Source organism: Drosophila sulfurigaster, chromosome 2R, assembly GCF_023558435.1.
Source record: "Drosophila sulfurigaster albostrigata strain 15112-1811.04 chromosome 2R, ASM2355843v2, whole genome shotgun sequence".
NCBI lineage: Eukaryota > Metazoa > Arthropoda > Insecta > Diptera > Drosophilidae > Drosophila > Drosophila sulfurigaster.
Window position 1 is genome coordinate 25,379,508 of NC_084882.1, and position 23,741 is coordinate 25,403,248.

At 42.8% G+C, this 23,741-nt stretch overlaps 6 protein-coding genes across 6 annotated transcripts; 4 read left to right on the plus strand and 2 right to left on the minus strand.

The window, feature by feature from the left end:
- The first annotated feature begins 805 nt into the window (after positions 1-805).
- Positions 806-2,213, plus strand: LOC133837185 (enhancer of split mdelta protein). The gene has a single exon (XM_062267862.1). The coding sequence runs from the start codon at positions 1,235-1,237 to the stop codon at positions 1,811-1,813; it is 579 nt and encodes a 192-aa protein (XP_062123846.1). The 5' UTR covers positions 806-1,234; the 3' UTR covers positions 1,814-2,213.
- A 495-nt stretch (positions 2,214-2,708) lies between these two features.
- Positions 2,709-4,633, plus strand: LOC133837412 (enhancer of split mgamma protein). Its single transcript, XM_062268161.1, has one exon. It carries the CDS (start codon positions 3,805-3,807, stop codon positions 4,441-4,443), a length of 639 nt encoding a protein of 212 aa, XP_062124145.1. The 5' UTR covers positions 2,709-3,804; the 3' UTR covers positions 4,444-4,633.
- A 4,632-nt stretch (positions 4,634-9,265) lies between these two features.
- LOC133837414 (enhancer of split mbeta protein) lies at positions 9,266-10,249 on the minus strand. Its single transcript, XM_062268162.1, has one exon. The coding sequence runs from the start codon at positions 10,107-10,109 to the stop codon at positions 9,501-9,503; it is 609 nt and encodes a 202-aa protein (XP_062124146.1). The 5' UTR covers positions 10,110-10,249; the 3' UTR covers positions 9,266-9,500.
- Positions 10,250-15,744: 5,495 nt separating this feature from the next.
- Positions 15,745-16,507, plus strand: LOC133838654 (enhancer of split malpha protein). Its single transcript, XM_062269824.1, has one exon. It carries the CDS (start codon positions 15,839-15,841, stop codon positions 16,268-16,270), a length of 432 nt encoding a protein of 143 aa, XP_062125808.1. The 5' UTR covers positions 15,745-15,838; the 3' UTR covers positions 16,271-16,507.
- Positions 16,508-20,064: 3,557 nt separating this feature from the next.
- Positions 20,065-20,767, plus strand: LOC133837145 (enhancer of split M1 protein). The gene is made up of 2 exons (XM_062267816.1): positions 20,065-20,383; positions 20,447-20,767. The coding sequence occupies exons 1-2, from the start codon at positions 20,170-20,172 to the stop codon at positions 20,704-20,706; spliced, it is 474 nt and encodes a 157-aa protein (XP_062123800.1). The 5' UTR covers positions 20,065-20,169; the 3' UTR covers positions 20,707-20,767.
- A 23-nt stretch (positions 20,768-20,790) lies between these two features.
- On the minus strand, positions 20,791-22,321 carry LOC133837144 (enhancer of split M2 protein). Its single transcript, XM_062267815.1, has one exon. The coding sequence runs from the start codon at positions 22,199-22,201 to the stop codon at positions 21,515-21,517; it is 687 nt and encodes a 228-aa protein (XP_062123799.1). The 5' UTR covers positions 22,202-22,321; the 3' UTR covers positions 20,791-21,514.
- Positions 22,322-23,741: the final 1,420 nt, after the last annotated feature.

The following is a 23,741-nucleotide window of genomic DNA, read 5'->3' on the forward strand; positions in this document are numbered from 1 at the left end:
CACGCATGGGGCACGGTTGCAAGAGTGTGCGCAGCACAGACACAACACAGCACATCACATTACACACAGTCAGGTCGAGGTCATGGCGTTGTCGTTGGCTCAGTTAAACGCTGCACGCATCCAGCTCGTGTGTATGTGTGCAAGGCTGCTGCTGTCATTGGTGGTGGTTGTTGCTCTGCTTCATCGGGATTTGTCTTTGGTGGCTCATGCTCTTAATCTCGCCTCGGTTCCTGTTGCGCAGACGCACGGCGACGGCACGAGAGAATGAGAGAGCGACGCGACGCTCTCGTAATGGCGCTGAGTACGCCCTATGAGGATCGGTAAGATGCCTGCACACTGAGAAATATTATGAGCAATGATGAATCACAGAGAGAAAGTTAATGTGATATATATATTTAAATCATATAAGGCAAATAAATATTTAAAGAGGCTAAATTTATTTGATAATTATTTATTGAATATATTAAAAATTTTTAGAACATTTATTTAAAAATTTTTTGGCAGTGTAACTGAAGGGCTTCCGTTCATTTGTAACATAACAGACTGCAGGCCATATAGAAATCGGGTATATTATGTTCTCACATAGTATCTGGCAATATAGTATCTAACAATATTAATAAAATAAACTATTAGGGATAAACAACAGAATTTCATTTTTCATTTTAATTACAATTTTAAAATTCAAATTGTAAAGGTTGCCAATAAATTTCGCTTCTATTATATTCTACCTATATTTTAAATATTTTACTTTTTATTTTCAACAAATTTCTAAAAATCGAACACAGAGTATTTCATAGTCGAGCAGTCGCCCTTTACAGTTTGCTAATGTCGCACACGTGCAGCATGAAGGGAATCTTGCCACAAGCAGAGAGACAGCCTCAGCCACACACACGCACTTCGAGACGATTGACGATCCTCTCGTCTCAATACCATACGATCCGCTCTGCTTTGCTTTGCTCTGATCGTTTTGAGCGTTGCGTGGTAGCAGTTAGGGGAGGATTTTGCAAGTGTACACTGAACACGTCGCCGACGCTACAGCAGCTACAAAAAAGGATCAGTTTACCTTGCGGCAAGATCATTTCTTAACTGACTACCGTGCGGTGAACAGCAGCAGCAAGTGCTCGATTCCAGAGCAGCATTTCAACACATACAATTTCGCCTGGCTAAAACTTCAAAATTAACTTGCAACATTTTACAACCAAGACAGCACCACAGACCCAGTCAAATTAGCACAATGGCCGTGGAGGGTCAAAGATTTATGACAAAGACACAGCACTACCGCAAGGTCACCAAGCCATTGCTGGAGCGAAAGCGTCGTGCTCGTATGAATCTGTACTTGGACGAGCTGAAAGATTTGATTGTGGATACAATGGACGCACAGGGTGAACAGGTTAGCAAACTGGAGAAGGCCGACATACTGGAGCTGACGGTTAACTATCTAAAGACCCAACAGCAGCAGCGTTTGGCTTGTGGCACAAGTGCTGCTGCCATCACACCAACCGCAACCGCTCCAACATCACCGTCTTCAACCCAATTGAACTTTGATAAATTTCGTGCTGGCTACACACAGGCTGCCTACGAAGTCTCACATATCTTCTCCACGGTGCCCGGTTTGGATCTGAAGTTTGGCACACATTTGATGAAGCAATTGGGACATCAGCTTAAAGATATAAAGCATCAGCTGAATAGTCCCAGCCCCGTGCCCAGCGAGGATGCCAGCGAACCCGTCAACCTGGCGGATTGCAAGCAACAGCGTGCCACAACTCCAGACGAAGATCTCGAGAAGGGAGAGGATGTCTGGCGACCCTGGTGAACTCCATGCTGCCAATTATTTAGCTTTACCAACCATGCACATTGAGAGCTTTATTACTCTGGTTATAGTTTGCTAAGTTTCAATCAAGTTTTCCAACATTTGCCTCAGTTTTTCAAGTACTTAGAATTAAGATATGATGTGATGTTCCTGTGATAGTTTATAAGTTGGTTTTTTTTTTATTTGATCTCCAGTAGAAAATAGTTTAACCAATAAGTATAATTTATATTATAAGCATAACATTGAGCTTCCCATAGATCTTCCAATTAGTTTTAAGTACAAACTGCTTTAACATGAACACATAAGAATCTCAACTTATTGTTACTTTTACTCGACATATATACATGACATGAATCTGTAATTTATGAATTTTTTAAGCCTTATACTTTTTCTTATACATTTTATTTGAAAATAAATTGATTAAAATAAACAAATTGAGTGTCTTAAAAAAAATATGGATAACATTATTCCAAAAATTAGTATACCGTTTAACGTATTTTTTGGGGGGCTGTGATTTTTTGTGTGTTGAAAAATTTTCAATTAAATTTCTACAAAAACAACCTTTGTAAATGTTAAATATATTTTTGAATTTTATTTGATTTGAAATATAATATAACTCTAAAACAAAGTTAATACAGATCATATAATATATAAAATTATTAAAATTCGTGTTTACTAAATTTTTAGTAAAAGAAAATATATTTTTTAATTTATTAGAAAATAATTAGTTTTGTTAGCTTTATTTTAATTGACATTTGGACTAAAAATTGTCTAATATCAACGTGAAAAATTTAAAATGTCTAATAATAAATTATACCTTATTTTACTTACGAATAAATTACATTTTATTAAAACGACAATTTATTCTAAAACCCTTTAATACACTTAATACTTTAGTACACTTTGATATTCCCCCAACAGCACCAATAGCCCACACTCCATTACTCAATTACAAGAGTCTGGAACGCGTACGACTTACAGTCAAAAGTCGGAAGTGTGTCCACCGTGCGCCACACGCGAGTAACGAGCGTCAACGTCGAGCATCGAACAGCATCGCTTGGCCCCTAGTCGACCTCGACTTACTTCCAAAAAGGTCCTCAAGGATGAAGAGCAGAGGGGGCACAGGTCCTAAAAAGGCAACGGGAACACACGCATTAAGCACACTCGTCGCACACGAGCAATGTTCCCACAGGATCATAACTGGCTGGCTACAAAAAGTCGGCCAACAAGTGCAAGACGAGCGAGCAGCAGGGAAATGGAATACCAATGCACAACAAACAGGAAGTGCTTCTCTCTCTCTCGCTGCTGCTCCGCCTAAGTGAAACGCCCCAGCTGAAATGCTCTTCTGCTATTCTGGGTCTGGCGTTCCCACGCCAATGGACACAACTGAGATGGCAAGATGAGTGTGCAGTTCATTATCCTTTCGCTCGCCCATACACGAGCATTCTTAGGCAAATCATAACACAAATCTAGAAATGGCAGCTGCGCCACAACTGCAAAAAAAAATAATATTCCCATGGCAAGGGCAGCGTTCCGTTGCTCATTGAGCAGGTGAGCTCAGAATATTGGTGTGAGAAACCAAGGAGGAAAGTGTTTCCCACGATACTGGCAAACATAAGCACACACACACACACACAAAGGTAACGATCCTGTGATCCTGCTCCCTGCAATGCTGATGATAAGGGTGCCAACAATAAGAAAGCGAAACGAACAATAAGAAACAGCGGAAGGGTCGAGCCAACGTCCTCAAGCAAGCAACCAACAACCCTCATGCCAGCACACGCTGCACACGAAATGCCAGCACACTGGAACCCGAGAGCCCAGCGACGACGAACCCAACAACCCGAGAGAACGAAGCACATTTGGGGGTTGTTTTTCGACTGGTTTCGTATAAAAAGGCAACGGCCACTCGTCCAGACCATACACAACGTCTTACACACTCGGAGCAGCAACAGCTCGCAGCACAAGAAATACACAAAAAATATCCTTACAAAATGTCTTCAATGCAAGTATCGGAAATGTCGAAGACGTATCAGTACCGCAAAGTGATGAAACCATTGCTAGAACGCAAGCGCCGTGCACGCATTAACAAGTGCCTCGACGAACTCAAGGATCTGATGGTTGCCACCTTGGAGTCGGAAGGCGAACATGTTACACGCTTGGAGAAGGCCGACATTCTCGAGTTGACCGTCACACATCTGCAGAAGATGAAGCAACAGCGCAAACACAAACGCGCCAATGGTGGAGACGACACACTGACACCAGCTGAGGGATTCCGCTCTGGCTACATTCATGCTGTCAACGAGGTCTCCCGTTCACTGTCTCAACTGCCTGGTATGAATGTCAGCCTGGGCACACAGTTGATGACACATTTGGGACAACGACTCAATCAACTGCAGCCTGCCGTCAAAGAGGTGCTGCCAGTGACATCGCCACTAACCGTGCACATTGCCAGCCGTGATGCCTACTCAGTGCCCATCTCGCCCATCTCCAGCTACGCCGGCAGCCCCAACTCCAGTGTGGCCAGCGAACATCTGCTAACCACTTGCTCCAGCAGCCTCAGCATTGATGTTAGCAAAACTGAGGAGGTGGTCGACAGCGAGGATGAGGAGAATGTGTGGCGCCCTTGGTAGAAGGAGAAAAAAAGGAGAGAGCATTAATGATAGCAAAAGTCTTCCAAGTCAATGGGTCAATTACTGATTCCATTGACTACCACTTAGTTTTAAGTTGATCTAAGCAAGAGAACACAAAAAAAGCTTTAAACCGAGGCACAGTTCATGTGATAAATACGATTAATAAATTAAATTATATAGCAAAAAATTGAAAAACAAACCAAATGTTGTCATTATTCTAAACTTTTCAGATCAGTTACTTTAAAGCTTCTGTTAAATAGCTCTAATTATGTGGAAAAGCTTCTTATCGAGATACGAAAACATTGGAGTGTCCAATTGGTCAAACAGTTTCTGGGAATACGTTCAGGTACACAATACAAATAGACGGAAGTGACCCAGCCTAAGCATAGCCTAAACTGCTGCTACATTTTATCGAACCCTCTGAGCCAATTCGTTGTAATTTTCCTGCCTCATCTTATTGTTACGAATGCCAGTCCAACAACGACCAAAAAAAGAAGATGAAATCTCGTAACAAAAGAAAGCGAAAACAATGCCAAGGCCGGGAGAAGAAAACCAACAAAAAAAGTAAAATAAAACGACGATGTCCGTCACGAAGCTACCGTCCGTCGATGTCCATGCGGACACATGAGGCAACCCTTGAACACGTGTGCACACAATAAGACGACGACCCGACAAAAATAAAAAATTAGAGACTTATCTCTTGGCGTGTCTAATCGAGTTACGACAATGTCGCTCAGCCTTAGGCTCAATCTTGTAAAGAAAGCCGAGCCGTGTCGATCGAAAACAAAGGCCAGCAAAGGATCGAGTCATTCCATTCTACAATCCATCCTTTTTGGCCACTCAGCTAGAAAATCATCGCTACACAATGGTCAAGGTAAGACACACATGCACACATAATTGCTTGGGTTGTCTGTCTGTCTTTCTGTCTGATATTCAGGTAAAGATTTGAGTAGAGTAAATGATTGCCTTGCCCTAGGGCAATCCAACAACTTGGGACCAAGACAGGATATCACTTTTTGGCTGGCCCGCATCATTTGCTTATCTGCTGCTGTCTTTCTTGCTGTTGTTGTTGTTGCCCCAAGACCAGTAGCCCCGACGCCTGAGCTGTTAACAATCAATGAAGTTTAAGACAACAGCATAAAATAGTCGACACGACGAGTCGATGAAAAATATGGGGGTAACTCTAGGGATGCATAACTTCGACCTTGATTAAGATTAACAATCTAGAGTATTTAAATTCAAGGCACTTTTAAAGGGTCAATAAATTGTTAACTGAGGGTTAACTTAGGAAAAAGGGAAAATCTTAAGCACTACTTGTTTGCATTTCCCCATAAAAATAACTGTCGGTTAAATCTTATTGTGTTACAAGAAAATAAGAGGGGACTTTAGGCAATGCTTGACTCTGACCCTGATTAAAAGTCTATAGCCTGATTTGACAAGGGTATTAATAGTAAATCTTGAGACTTACATTGCGAAGGAAGTTCTTATTAAATTTTTCCAATTTGTATTTAAATGGTCCATTTATCCTCTGATTTAATTATAGATGAAATAAACAATGAAATCTTTAATACAAAATTGATTTGCATAATGATCAAATATCAAAACCGTGAAAAATCACAAGTAAGTACTGATCCTCGCCCATCCCTAGGCAGCATAATTGTGGCACGACAACAACACCCAAAGATGACAATAAGCAAAATATGGCAAAAAGGCAATGGGATCGACAACGGCAAAAGGAAATGCATGCAGCAACAAAAGATACTTAATCTTAAAGGTAAACCCGATGAATGATGAACGAATGTGTTGCAACGTAACCGAAACCGAATCCCAAAAACCCGAAACGCTCAAGATCTGCAACGAAACGATCGAGGCTCGAGCTCGAGCTCAAACTCAAACTCGAGCTCTCGAACGCAAGCCCAAGTCATTAAAAATCTACAATACACAAACTGCATACGAATCACTTGAAGGGTCCCAGCACACGCACACACAAATAGACTGACAGACGGGACGGACGGGCAGACAGTGGAACAAGGGGGATGGAGGGATGGAGAGGAACTGTGGTACAAAGAAATATCAGAAGCGAAGATCGTGAGAAAATGGTTTGGAACGTGGTTCTCACACGATCGACACACCTGCCCTTTTTTTTATATGTAAGCGTTTGTCTGTGTATACATGAGTGCGAGTGTGTGTGTCCCTGTTGTACGTATTTCTGTATTCAAGATACAAGACCACTTACGGGCAAGATCACGAGGAGGAGGCGAGTTGCTGACGCTGCTGACGCTGCTCTTGCTGCCGCCGTTGCTGCTGCTGCAGCGACTTGAAAGAGAAAAGCAGCGTGCGGTAAGTGTGCGGCAAAGTCGACGTCGTCGCATTGGCCAACATTGTAATGACTGTGGACACACGATCGTTAAGACCACAACGTAAGCCCAAAATACAAAAAAGCGAAGGGGTAGGGGTAGGGGCAGTGGCAGAGGCATGGGCAGAGGCATCATAAGAGGCGGCCTGTGGCGCGGCGCATGCGCGAAGCCAACTCGCAACTCGCGCAGCTCGTCGTCGCAGTCGCAGTCGCAGTCGCAGCGTTTTGTCGAACGAACTCAATTTAGTTTGTTTATGGTCAGAGCGAGAGCGAGCGAGAGATAATGTGAGTGTGTGTTAGTGTGTGTGTGCGCCACACTTATATGGTGTGCTATTGACTCTGTAATATCTTTAATATGGGATGTTGTTACACTGCATTGGCACACGCGCACGTTGCCACTGGACAAGCTGCCTGCCCCAGAGCTCTTTGTCTGTGTGGCAGAGATGCTGGCACGAGTTGCCGTGTTGCAGCACACACACAAACACACACACACACGAGAGCATACACACACCTCACTCCACTCTCCACACATTTAACTCCTTCTCGCAACATTCGCCTGCTCATCTCAATGATGCCTGGCCCCATGGCCAGACGCCCGCTCGTTGGCTTGTGTTGGCCGCTTTATACTTATGTATATACATACATACGTATATATAGTTTTTTATTATTATTATTATTTTTTTTATCGTGCTGCTTTTTTTGTTTTTTATTAAGTGGTGGTCTTGTGCTTACTTTAATACGGCTGCATTAAATTTTGCGGCGTGTGTGTGTTATGACTGCAGTAGGTGGCACTGCCTGGCCCCGGGGGTAGCATCAGCCACATCCACAGCAACAGCAAATTCAACAGCAACTGCAGCCACTGCTTGAGTGAATGTGAACGCGAATCTGAAGCCGAGTCGAAGACGAAGTCTGAATGTAAATGGAATGGAATGGAATTAGTGTGGGGCCAAACACTCAGAGGTCACGTGATGTGCGTACAGTACTGTACTTCATCATCTCTTTTTTGACTTTATAGACTTTTTTTTGCCATAAGGCGCTTATGAACCGTTCAAGTTGCTCCAATAAAACCGTTAGCGCTTGGCCCACATAATTTAATAACATTATCATCATTGTCAGCTCTTTTTTGCACTGTCAAGGCTTTGCTATTGTGACACGAGCGATGCTTAATTCGTTTTGGCAAATAATTCAAGATAATTTACGAGAATTAAAGAAAACTGATTTTTATTTAAGTTCAAACTTTGAATTCCAAAGATTATATTTTATTGCTTGAGCTATTGTTATTATCGCATTTAAAATCATCAAATAAAAATTCTGTGCAATTCTAGAAAAGATCAAAACACGATTCTTTAACGATTCTCTTCGCTAATTTTTGTGGTCTTCCATCGCTGTGCTCTTTTTTTTTTGTTGTTGGCCAATAAAAGTAGCGCTTAAAAATAAATATAAAAGATACACATCAATAAATGTTTACGAGTGTGTGTGTGTGTATAAAAATAACTTGTGCAGGTCGCTGTGCCAATGTTACGTGACTAATCACATTTGGCGAAGATTAGCAGCAATCAGCATCGGTGGAGAGTCGGGTAGGTAGTCATCATCATAGTTGTCCACACCAGACACAAAAGCGTTCAATTTGAAGTTCCGTAACCAAACCGCACACACGCGAAATCATTCACACACTCATACAGACGCACTCACACATATTGCACATTCATTAATACATATGACCAATACAGATATCACGTATACGACTCACATACCGCGATTACCAATACCGATACATGACGAAGTTTTAAGTGCCTGGCCTGGTCGCGGTCGCGGACCTTAATTTGCGATGTCTGGAGGTCTGGCCGTTTGTCTGACAACGGCCCCGGCGCATGTGCCAAACGGTCAAGCGCAGTTAAAGCTGTCAAAGCAGCAACAGCAATAACAACAACAACTACAATGCGAGCCATTGACAGGCGAGTCGAGCGGTTCTCACACTCAAAAAAACTTGTAATAAATGACGTTTCCTAGAATTTAGTTGCTGGCTATGTCTATATATATATCGTATATTGCCTTTGTAGATTTTTTTATATTTTTTTTATTATTTAATTGCCGCAGCAGCGCCGGCGCAAAGGCCCCGCACAGTAGAATCGGCAAATGGAGAACAACAACAGAGAACGAACCGTCATTTAATGAGGCCAACTGGAGAGAGACCCCGCGAGTGTGGGAAAATATTTAGCGACTTCCGGCTGAGGTTTTCGATTAGGATTTCTATGGAGCTCATTATTGTGATTATATTGTCGCCTCCGGAAGGGCTTCATTGATGATTGTGCTTATCTCTTCGCACGCTCTGGACACGATGACGCAGACGATGGCGTCTGATGAAATTCAATCTGTGCCTGAAATTTGAGCTGACCAAAAAAATAAAAAGAAATTTTTGCTTTGGGTTTGGTTTTTTTTCTTTTTCTTTTATTTATATTATTATAATAACAGCTTTCGCTGTGTACATGAAATTAGCCGCACTCCTTAGCCAAAATTTACGGCTCTAACGAAGTGGGCTCCGATCTTTTGCTTAGCCGTATTATTGACTCTGGCAAAGACATCAGCACAGTTGAGTTTGCGCGCGGCTTCCAATCCAGCGCATACCTTGGGACAGCTGTCCTGGGTATTTGAGTAAGTTGTCAACACCTTGGGGCATCAAGGTTGTCGCCTGTCGCTGCATTCACCAGGGACGCCACATGGAACCCGAGCTGCTGCTTGCCTCACTGGGCGCTGGACTGCAACTGCCACTGGCACTGCCGCATTCCGAGGGAGGTGGAGTCACCAAGGCTGGACTGGGACTGCCGCTGCTGCCACTGCCAAGCTCATCGGATGTCTGCATGGGCACAGCGACACCAATGGGCAGAGTGGGCACCACCACTTGCAAGTAGTTGAGACGATGACCCAAGTGGCTCATCAGTTGGGTGCCAAGATCCACGCTGACGCCGGGAACTGCAGCCAAAGTTTTAGACACTTCATTGGCCGCATGCACGTAGCCGGCACGAAAACTCTCCGCAATGCTCAGCTTGGAGTCGGCACTGTTGTTGGCGCTGCTGCCGAGACGCAGTTGCTTTTGGGCGCGCAGCTTCTTCATGTGCTCCACGGTCAGCTCGAGAATGTCGGCCTTCTCCAGGCGTGTGATGTGCTCGCCCTCCTGGGTCAGGCACTCGACCATGATGTCTTTCAGCTCGTCGAGGCACTTGTTGATGCGGGCGCGACGCTTGCGCTCCAGCATGGGCTTCATTACCTTGCGGTATTGGTAAGTCTTGGACATTTCCATTTCCAGCACCATAATTTTTGATTTAATTTGTTGATGAAACTTGACGATATCACGCGTAATCCACAATTAATTTACAGTCTTAGCACTTTTCTTCTTCTGTTGGCTCTGCGATGTTCACGCTGCAAAGTTGTAGCTTTGAATGATTCAGCTCGCTGTTCGCGTCGTGCTTTATATAGGCTCGGCCTCAACTGCGCTGCGACTGCGAATGCGCGTGCGAGCGAGATGCGCATTTTGCCTCGTGCGCGAACTAAGTTTTATTTATCCTTCTCGCTCTGGTCCCCACAGCTGCTGTTGTTGCTGCCTGGCTTCTGTTTACGTATGCGCTATGTGTGCGCTCTCACTCTCTCGCTCTCACTCACGCTCACGCTCTTACTCTCCCTCCAGTCGCACTCGAACTCGCAGTGCTGCTTGTGTGTGAGGGCAATAAAATGACTTGAGCTGCGGCTGCGCCTCTATCTCGTTGTGTGTATGTATGTATGTATCACGCGCGGGTCTCTGTGTATGTGTGTGTGTGTTTGTGTGCTTGTGCTGTTGTGTGAGTTGTGATTGTTATACCGTGGGAAACTGTTTCGCAGCCGATTTCCACGACGACGGCTGACTGCCTGCCTGGCCTGACTTCTTCTGATTGTGCATGCTTGGGGTCTTTCGGTCTGTCCGTCCACCACCGTCTGCACGTCCGACGGCCCGCCTTTAAGAGCTCTGTGCTGTGGCTGTAGCCGTAGCTGTAGCTGTGGCGATGGTTGAGCGGCAGCCAAGCGAGCACATGCCTTCCATCCATAACAAGATGTTTGCATTTCAATTCATTTGTATGTGGCCGGGTATTTGGACTCGGGCAGAGCGAGCGCGCTCTGCTTCGACTTGGTCCGCGTCTTGCTTGTCTTGGCTTCAGTTTGCCATGTGCCTTCGCCTTCGCCTTCACCCTTGCAGTAGCTTATGGCACGCTGATAATTGTGGAATCGTCATCGCGCAGCATTTTTTTAGTTTTTGACTTTGCTCTTTATCTTTTTTTCTCTCCCTCTCTGTCTCTTGCTCTGTCTGACGCTGACGCTGAAGTTGTCGTTGTTTTGCTTTTGTTTTTGTTGTATGTATTTTTTTTTAACGCTTTATGGATCATTGATTGGGATCGTGGGCTTCGTGGGCCAAGCATTACGCTTTTCGTTTACATGATTATTCTTGATTGCCCATTGCGACCACTCGGCTTTGGGATCTGTCGGTGGTTTTTATTTTCTGTCTGTGTGTTGTTATTTTGTTTCTCGATTCGGGTATATGAATGCAAGTGTGTGTGTCATATGTTTGTGTGCATATGCTTAGAGGTGTGCAAGTGTGTGTGTGTATGGATTGACTACTACTTCTACCACTTGTAGACAATTACCGACTTGACTGGGCAAAAGGCAAAGTATTTTTATGCGACGTGTGCGCGAAAGTCAGTTGCTGAGCTGACGTTGTTGCTGTTGTTGCTTTTGCTTTTATTGTTGTTAGCACACGCTATAAATGTTGTTGCTATGACTCCGTTGGCTCGTGTAGCGTTTGCAGCTTTTGTCACGTCACAAATGATTTGGATTTTTAGCACATATTTATATTTAGCATGGTTTCAATCTGTGATTCATCTATGTATGTATGTATATGCCATCCCCATAAGTGTCTCAATTTCCACTATTTATAGCAATCTTTGACACACTCAGCTCGAATTTCACAACACTTAATTAGAAGTGGCGAACCGACGAAATCACATTGAATATGACAACACGAGTGGCAACGCATCATCAGCAAAGCAGCAAAGCACCAACAAAAAACAACAACAATAAACGGGGCACAAGACAAATTAAGTTGGCGTTTTGTACGCATTTCAAATGAGCTACAGTTAACAAACGTTAACAACCTCATCTTCATTTTTTTGTAGTTTTTTTTCCCCCACTGCTTCGTCTGTCTTTGTTTGCGGCTGTCGCTGCTGACGCCGTTTGCTGGCTGCCGCTCTTACTGCTGCTCTTACTGCTGCTGTTAATGTTGTTGGTCCGTTAAATGAGGCGCGCGCGAGGCTGTCAAAAAGCTGCCTGCTCCGGAAATGGCTAATTGGATTGAAAGTGACTGGAAGAGCGGAGAGTGAAAAGTGTCTGATTTGCTGTCGGTGGTGTTGTAAAACATGAATGCTTCTTCAAAATAGGGGTCGCTCAGCTCACTGCTCATCATATCAATTTCATGAGGGTAGCCCAACGAAATTCATATTAGATTTGGCATGTGTAAATTGATAATGTTATACTCGTTAAATTAAGGGCATACTCAAGATCAGAGGTTATTATTATGTCTGAAGCTATTATGCAGAGGGCTTTGTTATATCAATCAAAAGCATTTCTTCAAATCAGAGTCTTTTTCTTAGCTAATCTTATCTGGGAAATGTCAAAAAAGCGTAGTTGACAAAATATATTTAATATCTCCTTAACTGAAGTCAACATTTAAAAGAATTTATATATACATATATATTATAAATACATGGAAATTTATAATTCTTTAATTAGAGTAATCAAATTTTGTGTTTTACTATTTCAAATAATTGTGAAATTATTAAAAAATTATTTATAGATTTTAAATAATTTATTTTCAAATGAATTCCCAATCGAGTTATGAAACATGTGTTTTTTTTATTATAAATCTAATCCACATTTATTTCAAAACTATAAATACAAAATTGCTATCGCAAGCAATTTAAATGTTCATTTATAGCAAACAATGCTCAGGCATTTCCCTAGAGATCTTCGTATCGTTACTTTACTCAAAAGGGCTAATTGGTTAATGTATGACTCATACGCACTGTGAGCCCATGCAATTTCGCAATATGCGTAGCGCATTCCTTTAAGTCGCCCAAGACCAACTTAAATGCACTCGCACACACACAAACAAACACAGACACACAATCATTCTCAGCTTCGGCACAACGAAGACCTCATTTCTCCCATTTTAGTCGATTTTACTTCTCGTTTTATTTTTTTTTCTCATTTTTGTAAAACAATTTTTATTTTTTTATCGATGGCATACGCACGCGCGAATTTTAGTACCCCCGCTGCGCCGGCGACCAACATTGGGCCAGCAACAACAACAAGAGCAACAGCAACAGCACGAGAGCGTGCACAAGCACAGGCCCAAGCCCAGAGCAGCAACAACGAACGGCAAACAGCAAAAGCAACAGCAACAACTATAGCGTGTTGTTGAATTAATTTATATCCAACAGTGCGCTTTCAACTTTATTGCGCCGCGAAAAGCAGCCACAGCAGAGCCACAGCCACAGCCAGAGCCAGAGCCACAGCCAAGAGCAAGAGTCGGCTGTGTGCGCCTGCCCCCCTGGAGGCCCCCCCCCTTAGAGCAACCCACACAGAGACAGCGGCAACCCATCCATACCGACAAAAGGCACAACGGAGCATGGGGAACGAGAGCGGCAGCGGGAGCGGGAGCAAGAGCACTGGCACACACAGATAGTCGACAAGGCACACACACATGCGCAGTGCCAGACCGTGGGAAACAAACTCGTGCCAGTCGTTTCATTGCTGTCAAATAATATCTTGATGGGGATCAACTTGAAAGATTGGTTGGGGCTGGCTCGTTGCCGCTGCTGTTGCCCCCATCTCGTTGTTGTTGTTGTTGCTGTTGCTTTTGCTGTTTGGCGAGTCGTTGCTGGCCGCTGTTTAGGATGCGGTCGACGCTTTTGTTTTTTTATTTCTTTTTTTTCTTACTTTTTGTTGGTCTCTTTTTAGTCTTTTTAATACTTTACACATTTGTTCGTCATACCCCAACCGTTGAGTGTCTGAGAGAGTGTGCATGGATATATATGTACATACATATATACATACGTAGTTATAGCCATGGTCGTAGCTTGGCTTCATAAACCAGTTTGCCATCCGCCAAAGCGAGGCTGCGTCTGCGTCTTTGGCTGCTGGATGCCAGCACATACTACTCGCTAAGATCACATAAAAGACCCGGCACGCCCCACACCACACCACACCACACCACACCGCCCCAACCCGAACCGAACCGAGCTTTTCGGTCAGCTCAACTCGTGAATGGTGTGGCTCGCTTTTATGATGCACTGTTTGTGTTGTGCACACCACATGCGAGCACTTGGCACGTTGCCCATTATCTTCTTCGAGTCTGTGTCTGCTGGAGGCTAAAGTTTCTCAAGTACACATATCATATTACCGCCAGGGCTCTGAGACAAGGCGCATAAGGCTTACGGCACTGCTCCGACTGCACCCCCAGCTGAAGTGTAAGCTGTCAATGCCCCCCCAACATCAACTCCACTAAATAAATGACACATGCAGGCGCTTCAGTTTCTCCACATTTTGATAAACAATCTCAGGCTGTTTTCAGTTCTCTTCGGGGGAGACCATTTCACACACTACACAAGCACTCTCCAACTCCAACTTCAACTCAAACTCGAACGACGATAACATAAACAGTGTGAAGGCAAAGTGAAGGCAACCCCCTGGCTAGGATCTGACAGCTATTAAAAAGTATCTTTAAGTACGCATCTATTGCAGCGTTAATCCCACAACTCTCAACTCTCAGCGAGCGCGTACTTCACACACACGTCTCAGTCCCAAGGCATGCACTCAACTTATTGATACAAAGTAGTTCGCCCCTCTGCTTAATTAAAATATCTACAAGATATCAGGGCAAAAACGAATAAGGGTGCATTTGAAATGAGGAGTGAAATGAAATCGAAGACAAGTGGCAGCCACATTTTTATTGTTGCAGGGGTCGCACATTCAGGGATCGAGTTCGAGTTCAAGTTCGAGTTCCACCACACAACACAAAAGCCGTGTGGGAAAGTTGGAAATCAAAACAGCATAACAAGTGATTCGAAATGCTCATACAACTTCTACAAATCCATATAACAGGACCCTAAGCAGCAACGAACAGCAAACAACCACAACCAGGACGAATGACTACCAATGCGTGGGAATGCAGTTGGATTTCTGTATTTTTTTTGGGTATTGGCTTTATGTTGATTGCCCATTAGGACTACAATTTGCACTCCTTTTAACCGTGTGATCCCATCCACAAATATTGTGTGTCCTGTCTTCCTTCGACTCGTGAGAAATTTTACGAAGGAACACCTGCCTTTTGTTTTTTTTTTGGTTTTTTTCTTTATCTGCTTCCCCACTTGAATATATATTTCCTTAAAATTTCGAGGCACCGAAAAATTGTTTCCCACACTTCGTATATAGCTCGAACAGTTGCACTTTTTGTATGGATCGGGGGTTCGTATTATACGTTTCCTCGCTCCTACACACACACGCACACACACACACATAAAGAGCGGAGAACAGGCTCTGGTTGGGCTACCTGCTGCCCTTACAAGAGCCTCATATTTCAGGTTCTCGCTCACCAGCTAACTATCTTATCTCCCTCTCTCGTGTTTTCTCTCTGTCTCTCTCTCGTTTCTGCAGCCTTTTTCAATGAGGGTGAGGTGCGTACCACGTACGCGTGTCTGTCGGAGGGTCTTTTTCAATGTTTCCTTAACTGTGTCGTGTCTCTCTCCCTTCTTTCGTCTCTTTTGTGTGTGTGTGTGCGGCCACAGGAAATGCATTTTGTGAGCTGAGCTGCGCTGCTTCTGCTGCTGCTGAACGGAGCGTTGTGGCAGCTATAAAAGCGAGCCGGGTTTCGGTTGGGAAATCATTCTGACATCGTCAGCGTTCCAAGCAACACACATAACATTCACATACGCTTTTCCATTTCAAACACACACAAAAATGTGCCAACAAGTCGCCATCAGCAACACCAACACCAACAACAAAATGAAGAACAACTACAGCATCAAGCAAGTCTTGAAGACTCTCTTCAAGAAGCAGCAGAAACAACAACAACTCAAACGCCAGAACTCATTGGAATCCCTTGAGTCTGTTGACAATCTGCGCAACGCCGAAGTCGAAGAGGTTTACTATGCCGAAATCGATGAGAACGCCGCCAACGAGAAACTCGCTCAGCTGACACAAGAGCAAGAGATGGAAACCGATATCTATGTGCCGGTACGATTTGCACGCACCGAAGCCGGCACCTTCTTCTGGACCACCAATCTTCAGCCCGTTGCCAGCGTTGATGCCGATCTGCTGCAGCCCGCCTACTGCTACTCCAGCCAACAGCATCCGTTCATGCAGTATCAGGATCGTTGGGCTCAGGCTTAAGACATTATCCTAGCAAACGAAATCCTCAATCTACAACAAGCTTTAAACGCATGCAACATTGTGATAGCAGCAGCAGCACCGGCAACGGCAGCGGCAGTACTTAATTGTAACTCAAAACTCATCTCAGCGATCCAGCGCTTCCATTAGTTCTTAAGATATTGTGATAGAAAAATGACAGCTTTAAACAAAACAAAAAACTATACAAAATACAAAAAAAAAGATATAAAACTCAAATTACATTTTGTCTTCTAATTGGTTGTTCTGGGGGATTTTTCAGTTTTTTTGTTATCTCAGCAGATCCTTCAAGAAAAACAAATCTGATCCACACTTGTTGTTATGACGTCTGGCATTCCAATTCATTGAGTAGCTGGCACAACTTGTTTACGATATGAGTGCTGTTTATGTTCGTTTTTTTTTGTTTTTTTCATAAAAACAAACTGTCTACGTGACAGATAAGAATGGTGTGTCTATAAGTATTTTGGGATGCTACGAGATGTTTCTTGATAAATGTTGTTCTGTTGTTCTTTTAGAAAATTTACTTGTACTACATATGACGTCAATGGTTTTTTAGGCATAATAATGATAGTGTCGTTTTGTATCTCAAATAGTAATTGGTACTCTCAGCAATTAAGAACTAATGATGTTTGTGTGCAGAAATTTTAATTTTCATGTTACAGTCATCTAATTGATATTGAATTTCTACTTAAAATGTAAGTTTAAAGGTAAATAGAAACTTTTCTTAGGAAATTCTTACTGATACATCATACTGATGATTCATTTTAAATTTGGTTTTATGAATAATTGAAATTTATACTCTATATAGAATACTACTATTTGAAAAAGCAATGGAATAACCTTTAACTCTACTTTACTAATAAAATTCTATTGTTTTATACCATTTAGATGAAAAGCTCATCACTTCAATACTGAATTGGCAACTTTTCCTGAAATTCTTCTTCATAACGCGACCTTGCCTGGCACTTTTCACATTCGTCATGCTGTGATAATGGTATAGCTGACATTCCTTGGCACCAGTACAGTTGGCGGATAGCCAACATTTCTAGTTTCCCACTCCAACTGGCCAGTTGTGAGCTATCCAGTTGCCTTGGCTAAGGCCACAGCCACCTGTGTGTGCCCAAATATGGTGATGGTGTGCATAACTTCACGGCAATTTCTTGCACGGGCTTGTCGCCGCGCCGCGTGTCGTACAACTTATTTATGTGCTTTTCCAGCAAGAAGAAAACGAACCGAAGCTAAGGAGTTGATGGGGGAGTAAATATAGGAAAAAACCCATATCAAAAATGACAATTAAAATGCAACATGTAGACGTCAACACCTTCCAGTCACGGGCCAGTCACAGTCACTGTCCAAGTCCCAGTCACAACTCATACAAGCAAAGCGTCACATGCCAAGGCGTTTCGAGGCGGACGTTGAAATTGGGCATAAAAACAGTACCGCAAAAGATAATCGCTCCGATGTTCCCAACCCATATCATTATGCCTTTCTCTCGCTCACTCCCTTATTGACTCTCGTTGCTTATTTATCAATCACAAACGCATTTCTCCTACACTAAAAATGCAAATTGATGTCACAAGAGAACGAATAAAGCAAAAGAGATTGCTGTTCTTGAAATGACGCTGGCTGAATACCCTAAAAAAGGAATGAATGAAAAATATGTGTAAATATATTTATATTTTAAACAATTTATAGATGATTAAAATGTGTATTTATAGAAGAGTATATTCATACAACTTAATTTTAAATATAAATAATTTAACTTTATCTTATCTTATCTCATGAATAATTTAAGCGGCGTCACTCGTGCATCGATCTGTATTGCGATTAGATTAGTGAAATATTTAGCCTGTCATTTAAAACTGTGAAAAATTAATGTTACTAAATATATCGAATTTTATTTCCTACATAAGTCCTTAGGAAATCATCAGATTCTTTGGTAGTGCATTAAAGAGCTGAATAAAATTCTGGTAGCGCCGTGACGTAAATTAAGTAGCAATATAAGTTTCTGTTAAATTGGCTCCGACAGCGCATAATTAATTTCGTATGCGTAGCGGCAAAGAATTGGAAGAAAGAACCATCTTGGAATGCCGTTGTTGTTGATGTTATGTTGATAATGCTTATGATGATTGCCACTGCTGCGGCCAATGCTACCGATAGACATCTTCTTCTTTCAAACCCGAACCCAAACCCGTACCCGTACCCGAACCCAATCCCTCAGCTTATTTGCATTTACAAGCAAGTGCGAGTACAACACTTGCATAGGGCCCTCGCCGCAATGTATCTGATATGGCCACTGAGATACTGACTGGGGTGGGGAGGGCTAAGAGTTGGAGTTTAACGTTCGCCACTGTGCCCAATTCTTGGACATGAGCTAACCACAACGACGACGGCCTTCGCGTGCGTGACCGGCATGCGCTTAGCGGTCATTGATTGGCCAACAGCAACAGCAACAGTGGGAACAGCAACAAAAACAACAACAATGTTTGTTGTACAGTTCTTTGACCATGTCTATGCTCGACCAGCCGTGTGTTGTTTAGCTGAGGGCGCCGCGAGCAACAAGTGTGTGAACACATTAAACGGTGATTAGGCCCGACTCTGGGGTCTCTCCTATTGTTTATGTTGTTGTCGTTTCAGCGCGTATGTCTGAGAGTGTGTGTTTGGCTTTTGTAACCTAAAATTAGCCCCTAGAGTTATAGCAGCAGAGGTAATATCATTAGCCACATAAGGGACAATGTGGGCGGTCAAATTGTACAAGTATTTACCGAAATTGCTCTTAGATCTTGGCGAAAACATAGTCATTTATCACAACTAAATGAGTTAGATGATGATTATTACAGCACCAAGGGCCGTAAGCTAAATTGAGATCAAATAATCTTTGGGTTCTCTAGTCGCAATTAAAGTTAAATAAGCTCATTAAAGGGCATTTACGGTGTTTAATAAACATTTCTTTAAAATTCAAATTTAATAACGCTGACAGCTAAGAATGAATTAATAAATTAATAAAAGTTTGAAAACATAAAGCCGATGATACAAAAACTAGACTCGTTGAAAATGAATCACACCGTGAAGTTAAACCAGATGTCAACTAAAGTTGTTGACAACTTCAAAATGAGAAATTTTTTGTAGCATACTTTTCAGCATCGCTTGTGATGCTTATCAATATTATGGGGGCTCGTTCTTCACTTGTTGATTGTTTGTATAAAATTCTAGACTCTTATCGATTCATCTTTAATTAACTAAAAGTGGTTCAAACTTCGAGAAAAAACAAGTCATTAGTTCTGTTGTAAATATGCATATCTTTTTCGATATAAAATGTTTTTGTTTACATAAATGAGAAGAAGTAAACAAATGACGATCGCACTTTTTTTTGGCACTAGTGACATTAATTAGTTGTTTATAGCGAATACTTCCCCGGAGCTATCGCTAGCATGTTACCAAAATACTGTTCCGATGAGATAAACAAGATAACAACCTGCCATCACAACAATAATGATTGTTGACTCTTGATTGGTGATGCCCGATGTCTGCTGTCTAATGGCTGCTTGCTTGCTGTTGGCATGATGCCGACAAGAAGCGTCAATACACGTCAATTAGAGCATAACAAAGTGTTACTCACCACGCTTAGAATTTTAGCCGCAAGTTTCTAGACGAAAATAAACAACATTGGTGTTGCGATTGCGTTATCAAAAAGCGCTATGTCTGATAAGAGAAAGTCAATAGCTGCTGAAGTGGCCGCAATATATAAAATTCAATGAAATTGTAGACAGTCAAAGCAATTGTAATCGATAGCTAACAAAAAGCACACGTAGTCCACAAACTTCACAAAAAAAAACATTAAATTTCCACGTTTCCGAATTCGAAGAATTTTTTTAATATTTACAATGATATCACAAACTCTGAAATTCTGCTGTTGCCTGGCCCTGCTGTCCGGCATTGTGGCAACCACTGTGTCCATCAACGAGACGGATTGTCCCCAAATTTGTCCATCGCTCTACAAGCCAGTTTGTGCCTCCGATGGCTTCAATCTGAAGGAATTCGCCAGTGACTGCAATCTGAAGGCCGCCAACTGTCGCCGCCAGCGCAATGCTCAAACGGGTAAGTTGGCAATAGTTGGCCAAAGTGTTCAATGCAATACTAAATATATTCTATGGCTTTTAGTTTATGCTCAAACTGATATGGCTTGGTGTAGCTCCGAGCAGGTGGAAGATTTGCGTGAGAAATTGGGCAACATTAAGCTGGACGTGGCCGGGTGCCTGAAGCCATGCAGCATGATCTATCAGCCTCTCTGTGTGACAAACGGCAAGTACCGTGGCATCGTGTCCAATGCCTGTGCCCTGGAAACCTTCAACTGCGCCCTGCAGGCCACTGGCGCCCAGCCCGCTGCGCTATTGCGCATCTTGCGCGCCGATACCTGTTAAACGCAGCTTGAGTACTGACCAATAAACATCACGGACAATAGACAATAGTTTTTCAATAATAGACAATAGTTTTTCATTTGCCAAAATCTATAATATATGACCTTAAGAATGTGAAAATCGCATAGAAATTAGACTAACCCAGCGGGAGAGCTGAAAACGAAAGTCTTGCTGTGGGTCAATGCACCTCTGCGGTGTTCTCGACCTTAGAGGGTCATCTAAGAAAAAAATCTATGCCAGAATTTCATCAAAGAACTTTGCTCAAACTTTTCGTATCTACTGTCAAAGTAAATACGCTTTTTCCATTTATAAAATATACAACTTTGAGTAATGTGTTCTACAATAGTTTTTACTTTATTTGTAAATTGACAAAGTAAATATTATATAAAAGTCAAAGTTCTACCTTCGAAGTCAACAACTTCGTCATTATTTCAAGAACTCTGTGCAATAGTCACCTAAATACTTCTGCAAACAGCAAAGTAAATATATTGTATTTAAATAATTTACAACTTCGTGTTAACTGCAGTACAATAGTTTTTCATTTATTTGCAAATCGATATCACATTGACAAAGTAAATATTGCGCAAAAAGGAAATAAATAATTGTGTGAACAAAATATACAACTAATAAGAGAATTGGGAATGCACCATGCTGCTCCCCCAACGCTCGTGTGAGCTTAGTTAAGTAATTAAGCGACACACGAGAGAGAGAGAGAGAGGTTCAGTCACGAGCATTTACCAAAATGAGATCTGTTATCCGGCTAAGGCTAAGGGGGCTAAGGCAAAAACACAACACGTTGAGACTCTCGTGGCTAACAAAGTGTGCCAGGCAATTGGCTAAAGCTTTGACAGAGCCAGGCGTGCAGCAGATCATCGTCCACGCGCTCCTGTGTATTAGCCCAAAAGAATGTGCCATTGTCGGTGCTGATGTACTGCAGAGGCAATTGCAGATCCCACAGCGTTGGCGTTGGCGTTGGCAACGACTGCGATGGCAGCAATTGTGTTGTTTGATTGTTGCTGCTGTTGTTGCTGTTGCTGTTGGTGTTGCTGTGATGTCTGTGCTGACAGTTGCGTCCATGCTGGCAGGCATTGCAGCTCTGTGTGCTGGCCTTCTCCACATAGACGCTGCTGATTAGTGTGGGCGTATTGGGCGGCGGTGGTGTCTGTGTCAACTCCTCCTGCACCTGCAGTTGCACTGTCTCGGCAAACTTGTTGATAGACTCTTGGGGCGTTGCTTTGCTCTCGTTGCTCTCGTCGACAATGTGCAGCAACTCGAGTGGCGTCGGTGGCACCAGCAGCATTTGTGTATTATTGAGATCCACATTGTTGGGATGCGGTTGTGTCGTCGCCTTACTTTTGCCGCCCACTGTCAATAGTCGGCGCAGTGGCTGCCAAACTTTACGCATGCGTCGTGTTGCCCTTGGCTCCATTGAACCCATTGCTGTTGTGGTTGAAATGTTGTTGCTGCTAGCTGTCAAGTTTTTCGTATCCAAATACATGGCGATAGCTTTCTTGTATAAACGTAGTTTATTTATAAATATTTATTGTTGTAACTGTTGTGGACAGCGAGCGTTGCGTGTGCGCACCTCGCGAGAGTCGTTCGGTTTCTGATGATGCTGCGGCAAGCGGCGCTCATATTTATATATGAGGCGCTGCCGCAGCGCTGCCAATGGCCAGTCAAGAGTGAAATCGTATTCCGGCTGATCTCACGAGCTCGAACACCGTACGAAATTTGAGTGCACTCTCATGCACACACACAAACACACACACACACATGCACGCACACATTGGTGTAGACTCCTCATCGATGTTGTTGAGGGAGAGGGAGATGAACGCATACGAGTATTTCCCAAATAAATTCCAACAGGAATCCACAAGCTTGTGTGTACTTTTCCCATGCACGTACAATCGACAAGGGCCGCTTGATGAGTTTTGGCTGCAGGTAGATGAAGACGACGCCGGTTGCACAGTGGTGCAAGAGCAGCTATCAAATTGGTTAATACAATTGTACACTACAATAAGATTAAATAGTCAATAGTCATGATGTGATTGCCTTTGTGTTTAGTTTATTCACTCGGATTAAATTCTTTTATTTAAAAATACTATAAAGTAGACCTGTCTAAACAAACTCTAAAAACGGGTTCTTTAGAATGTAGTCTAAGCTACCACACTTTATTATAACAAAAGTCGTATCATCGTAAAAAATCATTTTATGTGCTCAAACGTTTATTGTTCGCTTTAACCGATTATCATAATAAAGCAAGCTCTTAAGTGTGGAAGCAAAGCTACTGAAAAGAAGAATATATCAATGAATTCATAACTTTATTATGAATGAGTTGACAAAAGTTGTCGAAAAATTATGTATTTTTAACATATCAATAAAAATGTTGATCTTTACATACTTGACAAAGGAAGTGCACTTGGTTGGGATGCGTCAAATTGGTTTGGCACCACTGTGCCATCGCCTGTTCCGTCATTTATGCACGACTGACTTTGTTTTCACATTCACACGGTACCCGAAGACGGAGCCCAGTAGTTGTTGTTGTTGTTGTTGCTGTTGTTGCTGTTGTTTCTGGTTGCTAGTTGCTGGCTTGTCCAGCTCAAAGCCGGTTGGGCGCAGTGACGTAGCCTTTTCGAGCACATTGTTTGTTCTGGGGGCAGCAGCTGCACCTGTTCCACTGCAGCCCCTTGCAGACTAAGACACTGTGCATTTCCGTCCTGGCGCAGGCGGCGCACCGTTGCGAGTGTGGGAAAGGGCTTATAAGAATTTCACTTGGGTTATTCGGTTTTGGGTTTTCGGGCATTGTTGTTGTTGTTGCTTTATATTTTTGTTTCCTTTCTTGAGATTTTTTTTTTTGCTGTTCGTTTTTGGTGTTTTGTTTTGTTGTTGCAGCTGTTATTGCTACTTGTTCGCCTGTTTGTTGTCATTTATAATCAAGGCTCTGAGCCCTGGCGCTGATAAGTTCATTTTACGTTCGTACGTTTTATGTACGTTCCCCGATCCTAGCCGATGGGGATTATGACATGTTGTTCACACGC

Coding starts and splice junctions, on each gene's coding strand:
- LOC133837185 (XM_062267862.1), top strand. CDS start 1,235: ATGGCCGTGGAGGGTCAAAGATTTATGACAAAGACACAGCACTACCGC.
- LOC133837412 (XM_062268161.1), top strand. CDS start 3,805: ATGTCTTCAATGCAAGTATCGGAAATGTCGAAGACGTATCAGTACCGC.
- LOC133837414 (XM_062268162.1), bottom strand. CDS start 10,109: ATGGTGCTGGAAATGGAAATGTCCAAGACTTACCAATACCGCAAGGTA.
- LOC133838654 (XM_062269824.1), top strand. CDS start 15,839: ATGTGCCAACAAGTCGCCATCAGCAACACCAACACCAACAACAAAATG.
- LOC133837145 (XM_062267816.1), top strand. CDS start 20,170: ATGATATCACAAACTCTGAAATTCTGCTGTTGCCTGGCCCTGCTGTCC. Junction 20,384..20,446: donor CCAGCGCAATGCTCAAACGG/GTAAGTTGGCAA, acceptor TATGGCTTTTAG/TTTATGCTCAAACTGATATG.
- LOC133837144 (XM_062267815.1), bottom strand. CDS start 22,201: ATGTATTTGGATACGAAAAACTTGACAGCTAGCAGCAACAACATTTCA.